Source organism: Theropithecus gelada, chromosome 13 (genome assembly GCF_003255815.1).
Source record: "Theropithecus gelada isolate Dixy chromosome 13, Tgel_1.0, whole genome shotgun sequence".
Classification (NCBI taxonomy): domain Eukaryota; kingdom Metazoa; phylum Chordata; class Mammalia; order Primates; family Cercopithecidae; genus Theropithecus; species Theropithecus gelada.
Window position 1 is genome coordinate 95015773 of NC_037681.1, and position 14742 is coordinate 95030514.

The window sequence follows — 14742 nt, forward strand, 5'->3', positions numbered from 1 at the left end:
ATGTTTATAAGACAACCAAGATAACTTGAATGCTGGATAGTTGATGAATTAACTTTTCAGGTGTGATAACGGTATTGTAGTTTTCTTTTTTGAAGAGCTGTATCTTTTAGGGATACTAAAATACTTTTTGATGAAATAATAAGGTGATGTCTGAGATTTGCTTCAAAACATTCTGGGAGTAGATGGGAAAGGGGATATAGACAAAACAAGATGAACCATGAAATGAACATATATTGTACATGTAAGTCATTACACTCTCCTCTCATTTGTATGTTAAAATTTCCCATAATAAAAAGTAACAAAACACAGGGTGAGAGACATCTATTTACTCTGGCACCCATTATTTGAGCAAGAAGAGTCCAATTCCCACATCCAAACTCCCCAGCCTTTGGAAAAGGAATGTAGGTCAAACGCCCCAGGCTGCCCCTCTGAGGACCTCTGTCCCTGGGAGTAGCAATACCTGTTTCGGGTGGCACAGATAATAGAGATGGAGGGAGGCTAGGTGAATGGTCATGCTACCCATACACATAGAAGAGCTGGCTACATGAAACAATAACCACAGAGAAGCAGGAGGGACCACTCACCCTCAGACTTAAGTGTTTTCCAGGTGCCCTGGGCCTACTTCACAGGGGCCAAGGTCACCTGTGCTGTAAAACTTCCACAGTACCGAGGCTATAGAGCATACCTGTTCCTAATTCACTTTTTGCCTCATGGCTGTGTAGGGTACACTCAGCTCTGGGGCCTGGTACATTCCCTAGGATTACCTAGCAGCAGATTTGGGTCTTTGCATTGCCCCACCCCTGCTCCCCACTGAGGTAGAGCACTGAAAATGTGAACTAAGCAGGTGAATTCAAATTGTGGGAGTGGAGTGAGGGAGGTGCCACCATGTTTAGATTCTCTCTCTCAGCCTTGGCCTGCTAAAACGAGGAGGAAACAGTGCCTGGATGATAGAAAATAAGACAGTAGCCACCCACAGAAACAAGCTGAAAGCTGGGGCACAAAGGACTACCTATCCTTCTTTTCCTTTTTTTTTTTTGAGGCAGAGTCTCACTCAGTCGCCAGACTGGAGCGCAGTGGCGCGATCTCGGCTCACTGCAACCTCCGCCTCCTGGGGTTCAAGTGATTCTCCTGTCTCAGCCTCCCAAGTAGCTGGGACTATAGGCATGTGCCACAACGCCCAGCTAATTTTTGTATTTTTAGTAGAGACGCAGTTTCACCATGTTGGCCAGGATGGTCTTGATCTCTTGACCTCGTGATCCGCCCACCTCGGCCTCCCAAAGTGCTGGGATTACAGGCATGAGCCACCGCACCTGGCCATGGCTACCTATCCTTTGGGGCTCAAAAGATGGTTATGTGTGTCACAAGTGTACATCTTGGGAATGTGACTGCTTCTATTTTGTTTCCTTTTCATTTGTTTAGTATCGGCCTCTCCCAGGTATCCTTTTTTAAGCATCTGTATCAAGCATGTTATGTCATTTAATTTTCTCCCTGAAGATTACCTAAGATTATCACCTGAGGAAGGTGCTATTGGCCTATTACAAATAGAGAAACTGAAGTTGAAAGGTTAAGCACCTTCCCCACATTCAGACAGCTCAATAGTGGAAGAGATGGAATATAAGCCCTATTCTTATTTCACAAAGCTGCCTCCATGCTGGGGCAGGTAACATTAATCCTAGGAAACTTCCCAAAACCCACCAAAAGAGAGAAGCTCCCAGGGAACAGAGTTGAGAATGTTTATATCCTGTCCCTGCCAACTGCCAGCCAGTCTGCTTGGTTCTCTCACACTGGCATTTCTGGCTTTGGATGAATCAAAGGTGGCTGTTACTATGCTATGCTCCATCCTTGGTACACAGAGCACCTCACCAGGCCTCTCTGCTACCATCACATCCGAGTTTCCAGAAATCATTCCCTGGTCATCTGCCTGGCTATCCATTCTCCACAATTCCCATGAATGGATGCCACCCAGGGCACACAGTAAGCGTGAGCTGCTGTCTCCCCTTTCTAGCCACCACAACCTAGTTTGTTTCCTCTATTCCATGGAGACTGCTCTGGCCAGCTCATCAGGCATCTCTGAATCACAATGGCCACTTCCCAGAACTTGACTGCCCTCTGAGTTTCTCAATCTCTCTCCTCCCTTGGCTCTGTGACAATGCTTTCTACCGGGGCCCTCTGCTTGCAGTGGATGCCCCTTCAGGCTGCAGGCTCTTTAACTCTCAGGGCTTCCCAGGGCTCTATCTTCCCTTCCCTCTGTATACTCTCTTGAGGTAACTTGCTGCTTCAGATTCTCTCAGCCTCACCTGACTCCCAGGTCTCCAGCTGCTTGCTGTGTGCTGACCAACTCCCACAGGCCGGTGACCACATTCTGTTCCCCTTGCCATTGCAGGACTTAGATTAAATGCCATGCCACAAGGCATGGGATCTGGCTTTCCCAGTGGCCAAGAAATATCATCCCAGCAAGAAAGTGGGGAGCTAACACTGGCTCCATGGCAAACTTTGGGCAGTAAAGCATGGGCAGGAAGCAGAGCAGGTGAATTTCCCCTCCATCCCTCCATCAATCCAAATACAATGTTCCAGCCAGTCATGGTGTTTCTGTGTAGCCTATCCAGAGACATCCAACATGGGAAAGTGACCAGCTGTCTTTGTGAGGCAGGAGCCAACTCACTAACACTAACCTTTGATTTTCTTTTCCTCCTTTCCCTCACTCTCACTGCTCTGAGACTTCACCCTCCAATAAAGTGCTAACACTAGCTTTGCCTAAGATTCGGTTTTCTAAGTAATTTGAATACAGACAGTAACCTCACCCAAACCATGCCTTTGACCACCATTGACACGTTCCCAACTCACTCCCCAGACTTTATCTTCAATCTGGACATTTCTGCTGAGCTCCAGACCCAGCAGGTTCCAACTGCCAAATGGACATCTCTGCTTGTACATTCTCAGAGGCACCTCAAACTCACATCCAAAATAAAACTCATCTTCTGGCCGGGCACAGTGGCTCATGCCTATAATCCCAGCACTTTGGGAGGCCGAGGTGGGTGGATCCCTTGAGGTGAGGAGTTCGAGACCAGCCTGGCCAACATGGTGAAACCCTCTCTCTACTAAAAATACAAACATTAGCTGGGCATGGTGGCAGATGTCTATAATCCCAACTACTCAGGAGACTAAGGCAGAAGAATCCCTTGAACCCGGGAGGTGGAGATTGCAGTGAGCCAAGATCGTGCCACTGCACTCCAGCCTGGGCAACAGAGTAAGACTCTGTCCCAAAAACAAAACAAAACAAAAACAAAACAAAAACAAAACACCTCATCTTCCTCCTCCTCAAATACGTGCCCTTTACTTGTATTTGGTGGGATGCAGAGATGGAAGACACCCTAAAGGAACTCCTGTCTAAAGCGGGAGAGGAGTTAACTACACTTAAAATAGAAACAGATGCTTACTGGCATAAAGTAGCGTAGTAGGAGCACGTACTGGAGAAGAGAAGCAAGCCTACTGTGTGCCAGCACAGTGCTTGATGCTTGCATGCACTATCTCATTTCACCTTCATAACAACCCTGTAAGATATAATTTTTCCATTCTGCAGGTAAGAAAACAGATCAGAGATTAGAAACCTTGCCAAAGTCACAAAGCAACTAAATCCAAGCACATCTGAAAAAAAGGTCTATTATCTTTTGCTGCCTCCAGAAGAGCAGCACCTAATAGGTCACAGAGATTGGAGATTTACTGAGGTGGCAATGCCAGAGCTATCTTAATAAATTGACAGGATGTCAGCTGAGGAATGGGGACGGGGCGGGGGCAGGAAGGTACAGTGGAGGGAAGGAGGTAGATGGCATTCTGGGTGGTGGGAAGAGGCCTGAGAGAGCACAGGGTGGCAAGGAAACTGCAGGAGTTCACTAAAGCTAAACCACCTGGCATGGGGGGAGAGGCTGGAGAGGTGGACAGGACCCAAATCATTGATGGTCTCATGGCCCATTCTAGTGAATTTAAATTTTAAAATCTAGACACATAGAGGAACCATTTCAGATCTTATGTAAATTTTAAATCTAGTTGAAGAAATCATTTCAGGATTTAAACTGGGTAGTGACATTTAAACTGGCCCAGTATGCATTTTGGAAAGGTCCCTCATATCAATGTGTAGAACTGGTTGAAGAGAGGCAATGGAGGTAGGGTAACCAGTTTAAAACTGCTGAAGTGCCCAGAGCAAGAAGTTATTTATAGACAAAGCTCGTGGATGTAAAAAAGTGGACAAATTTGAGAGATAGTAATGAAGGACAAACTGAACAGGACTGGATAACTAAATTAGCTAAGGAGATCAAAGAAGGAGTCAAGGATATCCAGGTTTGTGGCTTGTCACATGTAGGACACAGAAGAGATGATTTCAGTTTTGGACACGCTGACTCTTAAGATACCTGTGGGGCACTCATAAGGAGACAGCCAACAAATAATTGGGTGAATGAATTCGGCATTCAAGAGAGCAGTAGTTTAAGTAGTGAGAAACCGCCACCAAGGGAAAAGGATGGAACAAAAAGCCCTGTTCTCCTTTCAAAGTGCCACCAGAAGTTGCTTGGCCTCAGTGTCTTAACCACACCAATCAGAAGGTAGGTCAGCAGCTTGGGTAGAATCCAATCCCAAGGAAAGGACAGTGTGGTCTGTGATTTCCTTAGCTCTAGCAGAGCCCAATTTGGAGACGTGAGGTGAAGACTCTCTGGTTCAAGACACAATAACCCTTCTCAACCAGTTCTGTGAGAATTAATCTCTTATTATGTAATGCAATATATCCTATACATCTAGAATGATACTGGTTGTGTACCATCATTGAGAGTATTGAGGAAAGGTGATCAAATCACTTTCTCTCAGAATCCCAGGTGAGAAGAGCCAAGGTACAGAGCAGGCATTCAAATATCATAACCCGCTGACCTCCCAGACAGTATACTCGTTGAGAATACAGCCCGTGGACGCCCACCTTGGAGCAACCGCCCTCCTGTTTGCCCTTCCCTTCAAGACAGAAAGCACACAAGCAAAGGATCTGGCCTAATTCAGGCCTGGCTCTCTGCAGGGCCAAGGGTCTCTTTCTGCATCTAGATCAGAGCCTTTTGGGAGTCTGGACTGGACTTCTCTCCCCAAGTGGGGAAAAAAGAGAGTATAAAGGAGCTAGCCAACTAATCTAAACTGGAGCTAATATCTACAATGCTGGGGTGCTGTTTACCAGCCTAATGAGTCCCAACTCTGGAAGTGTTTTCAGCAGGTCTGAGTCAAGAACCAGAAATCTCTTACATTTTAAAAGAAACTCCCCAGGTGATTCTAATTTGTAGTGGGTTTGGGAGTAGCTTTTGTACTTTCTATCCTTTACTAGTATGCCACTTTAGTTTCCCCTTATTTAGTAAATGTTTCCTCTGAGAGGCCCCAGGTCTTACGGGAAGACTCTGGCCAGTGCATCAGAAAATTGGCTGGGGTGGTGATCATATCATTACTCTGGCTCCAAAAACTGGAATAAAGAGCAGTGGAAGCTACAGGAAGCAGAGGCAGGGTTGGCAGAGGCTACACCCTCCCAGCCCTCCTAACTCCATAAATGAACTTAGGTACCTAGTCCTAAGTCTAGCCCTTTCCTCCTTGCTTAGAGTAACTAACTGCACATGAATTTTAGAAACAGCATTCTGCTGGTCACTACGAAGAGAAGCCCTCAAATTTGATACAGCTAAAGCTTCCTCAGCATCACTTCTCCTCCCTTCCTGCTCTGAGCTGAATGGCCCAAGTCCCATTCTCAACACACACAGGAACCACTGAAGCAGAAGTTGCTTTAATCAAGGGGTGAAGTCCTCAATCAAGAGGACCTCACTCAACCTTTGGTGGTGGGGTCTCAGCCTACCCCCCACATGCCCTGAGGCCCCTCAGGAAGGAGGGAGCAATTGAACAGCAAATTATGGCAGAGGCCAGGGAATGGGAGTGGGGGAACCCAGGTCAAGGTGAAGGGGCAGGATGCTGAAAGGGTGGGAGTGAAGCTGAATGGGGCAGGAAGAGCTTAACCCACATGTTTCTACCTGGGGGCTGGCTGAGGTGGCTGTGCATCGGGCAGAGCGGCACCAGAGGGCTGAGGGTCGAAGGGGACAGCAGGGGAAAGGAGTGCTTAGGAGATGAGGCGACTGTGAAGCTGGTGCAGCTGCTCCTGGGTCAGCACCAGCCGGTGTCGCTGTCCAAGACCAGCCGCACAGGAGAAGGTCACTTTGCCCATGTAGACTGTGTCATCCTGCTGCTCCTCCTTGGCCTGGTGGTTGATGAGGAGAAAAAGACTCCAGGTCAGGGGCTCACTTGAGCTGTAGGCCACTGAAGGGGTCCCTGAGCACTGAGACCAAGGCAGCTCCTAGGTGGCTGGGGCTTCTGAGATCCTGGGCTTTGGTGACCACATTTTTCAAATTAGAATAGGGATATATAATCTGACAAGGGAGTTTTGAGCCTCTCCTGGTGTCAAAAGTCACAGAAAGTGTTTAGGTGCTAAAATATTGGAATTTCAAAGCATCATAAGCACTTCTGTTACCTGTAAGTAAGATTTGGCCAGATAACCCAAGGTATGTAGTTGTTAGACCTGAGACTCCAAAGGCCTCTTCCAATTCTGGAGGAGAGGGGGGCCCACCTGAGCTTCTCCACATTGTCCCGTCCTCCACCCCATCTCCCCCTCACCCTGAGGAAGGCTGATGAAGGGAAGGTGGCAAAGTCAGTGGGTACTGTGGCTCCAGGGCGCTGAGATACTGTTTCCTTGAGGACCTCATCCTAGGGAAGGGGAGAGAAAGACAAGGGTTCATTTACGGGACCCCCACAGGCTAGCACAAGACCGCCTGGTTTCACAGAGACACTAATACCAAGGGGGCAGGAACTTAGTCCTCTGTATCACCATACTTTTGCTCTCATCTCCAACCCCATCCCCCCTCCCCAACACTCCTCCTTACTTTACAAGTCTCATCCTGTAAGGTCCAACTCACATTCTACCGCCCTTGGGAAGCCACGCCCAACCATTCTACCCACAATGATCTCAGCTCTGATGGAATCTAAAGCCTGAACCAGTCACGCTAAAGATTATCCCAGCTAATCCATTTTGTTATGAGAATCTGTCTTCTGTTTGCACTGAGACAGTGAACTTCCAAGGCAAGAACCCTGCCTTCCCTTCCACCTCCTCCCCAGTTGCTGTCTAGCATAGGGCCAGGCTCAGAGTAACTCCAGAAGTGCCTGGCTCCACTGTGAAGTGAGCTCTGCAGGGCAAAGTCTGAGCTGACCTTGAGCTTCTCAATGGCGTCACTCAGGGACTTAAGCTGAGCCACTTGCTCCATAAGTTGGGCTGATGGACTCTTGGTAGCTGTGGGGAGAGAAAGCTGGTGAGGCCCACCAAGGTGCAGGCAGGCAGTTGTACTGGATTAAGGGTTAGGGGTGCAGGTATGAGATTCTCTAACAGAACAAGTACTTGAGAGAGAGTGGGTGAATCAAGAAAACTGAACAGTGAAGCCAAAGAACACTGCTGGGAAGAGCTTCTGTGGTAGGGGCACCACCTGAGCAGGGCCTAAATCCCTGGGCCAAGTAGAGGGGGTGGTTTTATTCATCTTGGGGGTTGGCAGGTACATACCAGGGCTAGTGCGAGTGATGTCTACTACGTGTGTGTGTGTGCTCAACTGATTCAACGTCTCCAGCAGCTGGCTGGTCTTACGATACAGCGCTCCAGCTGGTAACTCACTGCCAGGGCCCTCATGGGATAGCTTTGCAACATGCAGAGGGGGCAGGGATGCCAAGGATGCCTTCATCTGGGCTCCCTGTGGATGAAAAAAGAAGGGTAGTGGTTAAGAGGTGCTAGGAGGCCCCTGCCATCTATCATCAATGGGGCGAATATGCTCCATCCCCCATCCCAGTCCTCCCCGTGGCTCCCTCACCTTGAGGATGTTATTCTCATGCTGGAGCTGGGAGATGTGCAGCCTCATGGCAGAGATCTGCTGAAGCAGCAGTGGTGAGTCCTTCACCAGCCCTGGGCCTGGCACAGACCCTGGAGCCTGCCCAGGGACAGCTCCTGTGGGGACCATAACAAATGTCATCAGCCCCAAGTGGAGAGGGTTGAACACAGGGCTCCATTCCTGCTCTTCCCCGCTTTCTGCAACCCCCCATCACCCACCTCCAGTCCTGGCTCTCCCCTCACCCTGCTCCCTTAGCTCCATTTCCCACCAGCCCTGGTAACCCCCAGCCTGAGTGGGTCTCTACCTCGCTGTTGTTCTTCTGTGCTCGGGATAGCCCATGGGGGAGCAGGAAAAGAGGAGAGAGGAGTTAGGTGATTTGCAGGTTAGGGGGACACACCAGAGGATCCTGGACACAACCTGCAGGAAAACCCTTTTCCTAATCATCATACTTTCTCTAACAAGACCCTCTGCCACCTATCTTTGTGGACGAGCCGATTTGCGTGAAAGACACCAAACAGGAGTGAGGCCATAAGACAGGGTACGTGTGAAGAACAGTGGCAAAGGGAGTGTGTACTGCACAAAGCACTCGGAACACGAGGCTGTTCCTGCCTCCCTGCCTCAGACGTCATCTCCAAGAAGGGCATGGAGAATGCTCCAGAGACCCCCATATGTCTGCACCCTTAGTGCTCACCAGCAGCAAAGCTTAAGTTGGGGAAGCAAACACACTCCCTTGCTCCTCAGGATTCTCTACTGCTCTGAGGAAAACACCTTCTTTTTTGGTGGGAAGTTTCATAAATTCAGAACGACGTTTGTTTAAAGAGTGTTAATGTTTGTTTCAAGAGTGCTAAAAACAACACAAAGTAGTAACTCTGGAAACTCTCTCCAAAGAACACAGAGCTGTCTGTACCACAACAGTCTAAAGTCAAGAAGGTACTTGGTCACCTCGCAAGATCAAGGGGTGTCAGTGACAGAGACTTTGTCGAAGACTCTATGTAGGTAAGGTCAGCTGACAAGACACAGGAGCAGCTGGGAAAGTCTGGAGGCCCTAAGGGTTTAATTCCAGGGCAAAGAGCCTGTCTTCTGGAGGGTAAGTGGGAAACTGGAGAGCAAACAAAAGCTATAGGGCAGAGGAGAACAAAGAGAGCAGCAGCCACCTCCTGAGCCAGGAAACTGGGGAGGCTGAAACTGGTAACCAGAAAAACTCTAGGTGAGGAGCCCTGATTATACTGAGTAACTAGGCAAAGGTCAAAACACAAGCCCCAAGTGAAACTGGGATAATTCAGCAGTGGAAGATATGGCCACATCATAGAATGAAGCCCCATGAACTCCGTGAGAAAACACAGTGCCCAAGCAGAGAAGCAATCAAGAGCAGGTATTAGGCAGGGCCGGATGCCCCAGGAGAGTCAGCCCAGCCTGCTGATGGCTGACAGCCCTCTGGGATATAGGGCTGAGCAGAAAGGTCAGATTACAGAGCCAGAAAGGACACCTACTAGAGACCAACTGTCATGATTATTCTGAGCCTCATTAACAATTTAGTAAAGCCCTCCTTTGCCCAGAGGAACTCAGCACATATCTTCAGGGAAAGGGAAAACTTGGTGAAAACTGGCACAGAGTGAAACTGTGCAAGCATATTCCTGGCTGAATATCCTGGGGCTAAAGGAGTGGGGGGCAGAGGTCAAACTGAGGCCAAGGACAGGAGAGAGGACAATCTCCTCTGTGCTACTGCTGCCTATTCCACTGTACTCACCACCAGCAATGCCAGAGACCAGAGTAGCAATGCCTGAAGGAGGAGGGCTCCGGAGCCCCTCAATTGTGCGCTTAGACTGGCTGTTCAGCCGTTGCTTTAGTTCTGTCTTCTCTGCCTCCAGCTGGTCGATGTCAGCCTGGAGTGCATCCATTGTCTCCTCAAAATCTCTATGAAAGAGAATCTGGGCTTTGGCAGTGTCCCTTCTCCAAAGCACCCCTTGACTATTCAGTCCTGAGAGGTCCTTGGAATAGCCATGCTAGTGAGCAGCCGGGGCAGAGCAGCACAGGCTGAGGCTAGGGTGATGCAATGGGGTTGGCAGCGGGTAAAGAAAATGGGGAGTCTCACTATAAGAGAACCTGAGTAGGGGTATGGGTTAGGAGGCAGAGAGCTCCAGCAGTGGGGAGGATTAGAGGAAGCAAGGCCCCAGGGAAAGTGCCTGACTTCTCCTTCTTCCGCAGCAGTGCCTGGGTCTCCTCCAGCCGAGTCTGGACTTTCTCGATACGCTCATCTGCATCCTTGGCAGCACTGTCCAACTTCTTCTCCAGGAGGCTCAGCCGCACATTGGCCTCACTTAGCTCCTCTCCCTGGACAAGGACAGAACTTCTAGATCCCTGACATCCTCCCCACAGTCCCTGGAAACTGGGGGCTAGACCATGAGATAGGAGGCTCCCTGAGGGTTCACTAGAGCTCCCATTGATTGCAGGCCCCACTTCTCCCCTTAACTCCCAAGCCGTTTTAGTCCCGGATCCCCAACATTCACTGCTTGCCAGGGTCCTACCAACTTCCTGGCCCCCAGATCCTGAGCCTACACTACCCTCACCTTAATCTTGAGTGACTTCTTCAACTCCTTAATAACTGTCTCTCGATCTTCGAGCTTCAAACCCAGTCCTTCAGCATCTGTGATCTCTGCACGAAGGGCGGCAGCCCGCAACTCAACTGGTGGAGGCTAAGGAATGGTCGGTGGCGGGTGAGAAAGTGAGGGTGGAGAGAAGAGATCATCAACGTGCTCCTTTCAGAGAGATCCAGTTACAGGGAAACCCTGCCTTCTAGGCAGGATGGTGCTCTCCAGATGCCTTCCTCCTGTCTCCCTGTCCTCCCACAACTAGCAGTAGCTCTGCAAGTCTTACTCCTACAGGCCTCTGCAACTTCTCCAAGGAAATCTCCACCCACCTTGCTGGGGGGCCGCTCTGCATCATACTCCCCCTCCTGCATGGCTGTGGCCAGCTTGTTCATGGTACTGATGAGGATGTTGCATGACTGGCGCAGACACTCATAGGGGCTGCTGGAAGGGGTCCCATAGATCTGCAGGAGCCAAGGGCAGAAGTGAAAGCCCCACACTGGTCACTGACTCTCCCTACACCTTCTGCCCAGCCATTCAGGCCCACCTGCTCGCTTGCTTTGAAAGCCAGTTCCTCCAGGGCAGCCACAGGTAGCCCCTCATTCTCCGCCAGTGGGGCAATGAGCTGGGCAGCAGCAGCTGCCACCTCCTGCAGCACAGCCACGACCCATGTCAAGTGTTTCCTGCAGTCTAGGAGCGTGTCAGATACCTGTGTGACGGGCCAGAGTCAGGAGTCAACCCTGCGTTCAGTACCACAGTTTCCAGCTACCCCAAAACCATATTTGTCCCCTAACCAGATCCAGATCTTTAAGTGCTATGCCCCTCCTGTTTCTACTCAGTTTCCTTCCTTCCCCAGTTGCAGCCCTAAACCTGTGGTCCAAAGGCCAGTGCAGCTGGGATCCCAGGAGCATCTGTCCCTGGCATTCGCCTTCGGATCTTCTTGCAGAACTGGCGGATGTCACTGCACGAAGTTTCCAGATCCCGGAGCAGAAGGGCAATATCTGTAGCCTCCTGCCCACCCTACTCAGGAAAAAGAAAATAGATGGAGAACCAAGTTAGCATTAAGGCTGGGAGTAAGGAAGTGAGGATTAAGAAGAGGAGCTCACAGAGATCTAGAAGTGCTCTCACCTGCAAGAAGGCACGCAGCCGTCCTACCTCCACACTCATGCAGTCCAGAGCACTTTGCGTGAACTGTAAGGACAGATGCATGCAATCATCAGCCCCCAGCAGGAGCCCTTTTGCCTTATCGACATCTCTAAGAAGTCCTCATCCTCTGCTGACCCCCATACATAAGTAGTCCTCTAGTTTCCCTGATATGGCTTTGGTAACTATGCCCTAGTCTTATGTGATACTTCTTGGGTGCCTGATCTCTTGACCTGACGCCCTCCATTGCTGATCTCCACGGGGGCTCAATCACTGGCCCAGACACTTCACCTTAATGTGGTCAGCCAGCTGCATAGTACAGTCCTCAGGCTGTTCGGCAAGGTGGATGCTGTACAGATGCTGAAGAGAGATAACAAAAGAAACAGACAACTTTTAGGCCCTGGAGGGGGTGGGGAGTTCTTCCCAAACTGTAGTTTGAGCCCTGGTCATCATGGGTCTCTGGAGGTACAAGAGAATCCAAAGCCCTCAAGCAGCTGCATCATATGGAGAGATCATCTAGGAGCAAACCAGGCCTCAAACAGTGAGCATAGGACATACAACCTTGATAATATTAGTAAGAGCCCTCATCAAGTGAAAGCTTCCCTGCCTCCTGCCCCAAGCCCAAATTCTCGCTCCACACCTGATAGTACTTGATGGCCTTGGTGAGAGGCTCCACATTGACAGTCTCATCCAGCTGATCCTTGTGCAGCAGTTCAATAAGGAAATCCAATGAACGCTCATGGGCACTCATCTCAGGGTAGAGGCTGCCCACTTTCTTATACACATCCACACTGCACTGAGAGAGGGCACTAGAGACCAGAGAAGAGGGCTGTGAGGCTAGAGTCTGACAGGCAATCTCAGTTCTGGCCAATTCTGGACCCCTGACCCTGGGGTGAGGGAGTGAGGAGTCACTTACTGCTCATAGCGGTGTAGCGTGGCCTGCAGTAGGCTCAGCGAGTACACCAGTCCAGCAGCAAAGCTGAGTTGTTCCCCAGCAGCTCCTCGCAGCCCAGGCCGCTCTGAACAGTTCTCACTTAGTTCAAACTTCTCCTGGGCCTGCTTCCGGATCAGCTCTGCCTGTGGGAAAAAACACCAGGAACCTGGGCCTCAGAGCAGAGGATGGAGAACACAGACTCAGGAATACAGTACTCAGAACTTAACTATGTGGGGAGCACGGACACACATGGGAGAGAAAGCAGAAATAGCTCTTACCCGGGTGGGGAATCTCGCATGGGGAAAGGGTAGTGATGTGATTACTGGAGGTTGTGAGGAGTCAGGATATGAAAATGAAAGGGTAGTGGGACCGGTGGAACCAAGGTCTTTCCTGACTTAAAGCTGCCACTCCTGCTATCTCTCCACCTAGAATGCTATCCTGCCAATCACCCCCAACGTTAACCCCCAGGCAGCTCGTGGCCCTCAGACAATGTTATTCCCTCAGTCACACCCTGTTCGCCTCTAAATCTCCAATTGTGCTCTCACAGAACCTATCTCTTCTTGAAAGCACACCATTTGTAATATATATTCATCAGTGACTTTGCTGTGTTCCTCCACTACACCATAAACTCTTTGTGGGCAGAGACTCTGTTGTCTTCACTCAGCATCTTCAATGTCTGGTTCATGGCAAGTTCATTAGATTTCTGTGGAACATGTGATTGATTGGCTATACCTTGCAAATGAGACGAGGCATGAGTAGCAGCACCAGAACGCAGTCATGGTCCCCACCTGGCCGAAGGAAGCTGTCAGGCATGAAGGCTGTCAGCAGGGACATGTGTCGGTTGGCCTGGGCCACCTCCATCTGCCTCAATTCCATCTCAATTGCCTGTGAGGTGAACAGGGAGGAAGACTCTTAGCCAGAGTTGAAAGAGCCCCAGAATTCCCATGCCTTGCTCCAGGAGATGCCTTGCTTCTAGGGCAAGCTCAGGCCAGAGTCTTCCAAACCACTACACAAAGCACCCCTTCCCCCAGGAATCTGAAGCCCAGAACCCCATACCAGTTCAACCCAGGCAGGGCTCCCTCAGACCCACCCACTTTCCTGACCTTGGCATGGGCCTTAGTCTCAGCAAACTTGATTTTGAAGTCAAAGGTCTCTGGAGGTGGCTGCTGTTGCCTCTCCACAGATGCTTCCTGCTGGTTTGTCAGTTCCCGATTCACATCCTAGAAGGAGAGACAAGGAAGCACACCTGGGTCTTAAGGAAGCCCTGGGGTGATGGTGGGCAGACAGCAAGCAGTAGGCATGCACCTGAAGATGGGCGGTCAGCTGGCGGTACTTCTTAATGGTCTGCTGGTAGTCTGCAACCGTCTCCTGGGCTGCCTCCACACGCTTCTGGGCCTCACGAACCCGCGCGCCCGCCATGTCCAGCTGCTCCCGCAGCTCCAGTTCTGTCTCACGTGCATTCTCCTGCAGCTCGTCGTTCATCTCATTCATCGCTTCCTAGGACACCACACCACAGTTGGGGCAAAAGAAAGGCAGGGTTGGCTGGACGCAGTGGCTCACACCTGTAATCCCGGCACTCTGGGAAGCCGAAGCGGGCTGATCATGAGGTCGAGATCGAGACTATGCTGGCCAACATGGTGAAACCCCATCTCTACTAAAAATACAAAAATTAGCTGGGTGTGGTGGTGCGTGACTGTAGTACCAGCTACTCGGGAGGCTGAGGCAGGAGAATCACTTGAACCTGGGAGGCGGAGGTTGCAGTGAGCCAAGATTATTGCGCCACTGCCCTCCAGCCAGGCAACAGAGTGAGATGCCATCTTGGGGAAAAAAAAAAAATAGGCAGGGTCAGTGCAGCAAGCCCAGGCTGGGTCCCTCACTGCACACCCTGTTCAAAAAAGGCCAGGGGTCACATGTCAATCTTTTTCTCAGCAGGTCCCTTCCAAATACCCACCATCAGGGTCAGATGTCAGGGGTCTGCTCTTCTCTTACCAAGTCTCCCACAGTCTCCCTCAACTCGCGCACTTTCTCTTCCAGATTCAGGTTCCGATCTGTCAGCATCTCCACCATCTCCTCAGCACCCAGAGCAGCATCCACCTGTGTTACAGGGAGGATGGGGAGAAGGGCTGCTGGAAGGCACCTAGAAAGAGGAGGCACC

The 14742-nt window shown here is 50.4% G+C and overlaps 1 protein-coding gene and 1 long non-coding RNA gene across 7 annotated transcripts in view; both read right to left on the bottom strand.

The window, feature by feature from the left end:
* Positions 1-213: 213 nt before the first annotated feature.
* LOC112605130 lies at positions 214-4594 on the bottom strand. The gene is made up of 2 exons (XR_003115357.1): positions 3303-4594; positions 214-2970 (listed from the first exon to the last, which is right to left on the bottom strand). It is a non-coding gene; the product is annotated as an uncharacterized LOC112605130 (long non-coding RNA).
* A 1181-nt stretch (positions 4595-5775) lies between these two features.
* DCTN1 (dynactin subunit 1) overlaps positions 5776-14742 on the bottom strand; it is a 31422-nt gene continuing 22455 nt past the window's right edge. For 3 of the 6 annotated variants that reach the window (XM_025354749.1, XM_025354753.1, XM_025354752.1), the window contains 20 exons: positions 14577-14681; positions 13893-14084; positions 13691-13807; positions 13320-13472; positions 12570-12730; positions 12294-12462; positions 11945-12013; positions 11639-11701; positions 11381-11530; positions 11058-11219; positions 10843-10974; positions 10493-10618; positions 10114-10256; positions 9673-9839; positions 8230-8244; positions 7908-8041; positions 7607-7790; positions 7263-7342; positions 6673-6762; positions 5776-6259 (listed from right to left, as the gene is read on the bottom strand). In XM_025354749.1, coding sequence (XP_025210534.1) covers positions 6122-6259; positions 6673-6762; positions 7263-7342; positions 7607-7790; positions 7908-8041; positions 8230-8244; positions 9673-9839; positions 10114-10256; positions 10493-10618; positions 10843-10974; positions 11058-11219; positions 11381-11530; positions 11639-11701; positions 11945-12013; positions 12294-12462; positions 12570-12730; positions 13320-13472; positions 13691-13807; positions 13893-14084; positions 14577-14681 — 2550 coding nt within the window. In that variant the 3' untranslated portion in view covers positions 5776-6121. The remainder of the gene's footprint in view (positions 6260-6672; positions 6763-7262; positions 7343-7606; positions 7791-7907; positions 8042-8229; positions 8245-9672; positions 9840-10113; positions 10257-10492; positions 10619-10842; positions 10975-11057; positions 11220-11380; positions 11531-11638; positions 11702-11944; positions 12014-12293; positions 12463-12569; positions 12731-13319; positions 13473-13690; positions 13808-13892; positions 14085-14576; positions 14682-14742) is intronic. The other 3 variants (XM_025354751.1, XM_025354754.1, XM_025354755.1) reach the window with 1 other exon arrangement.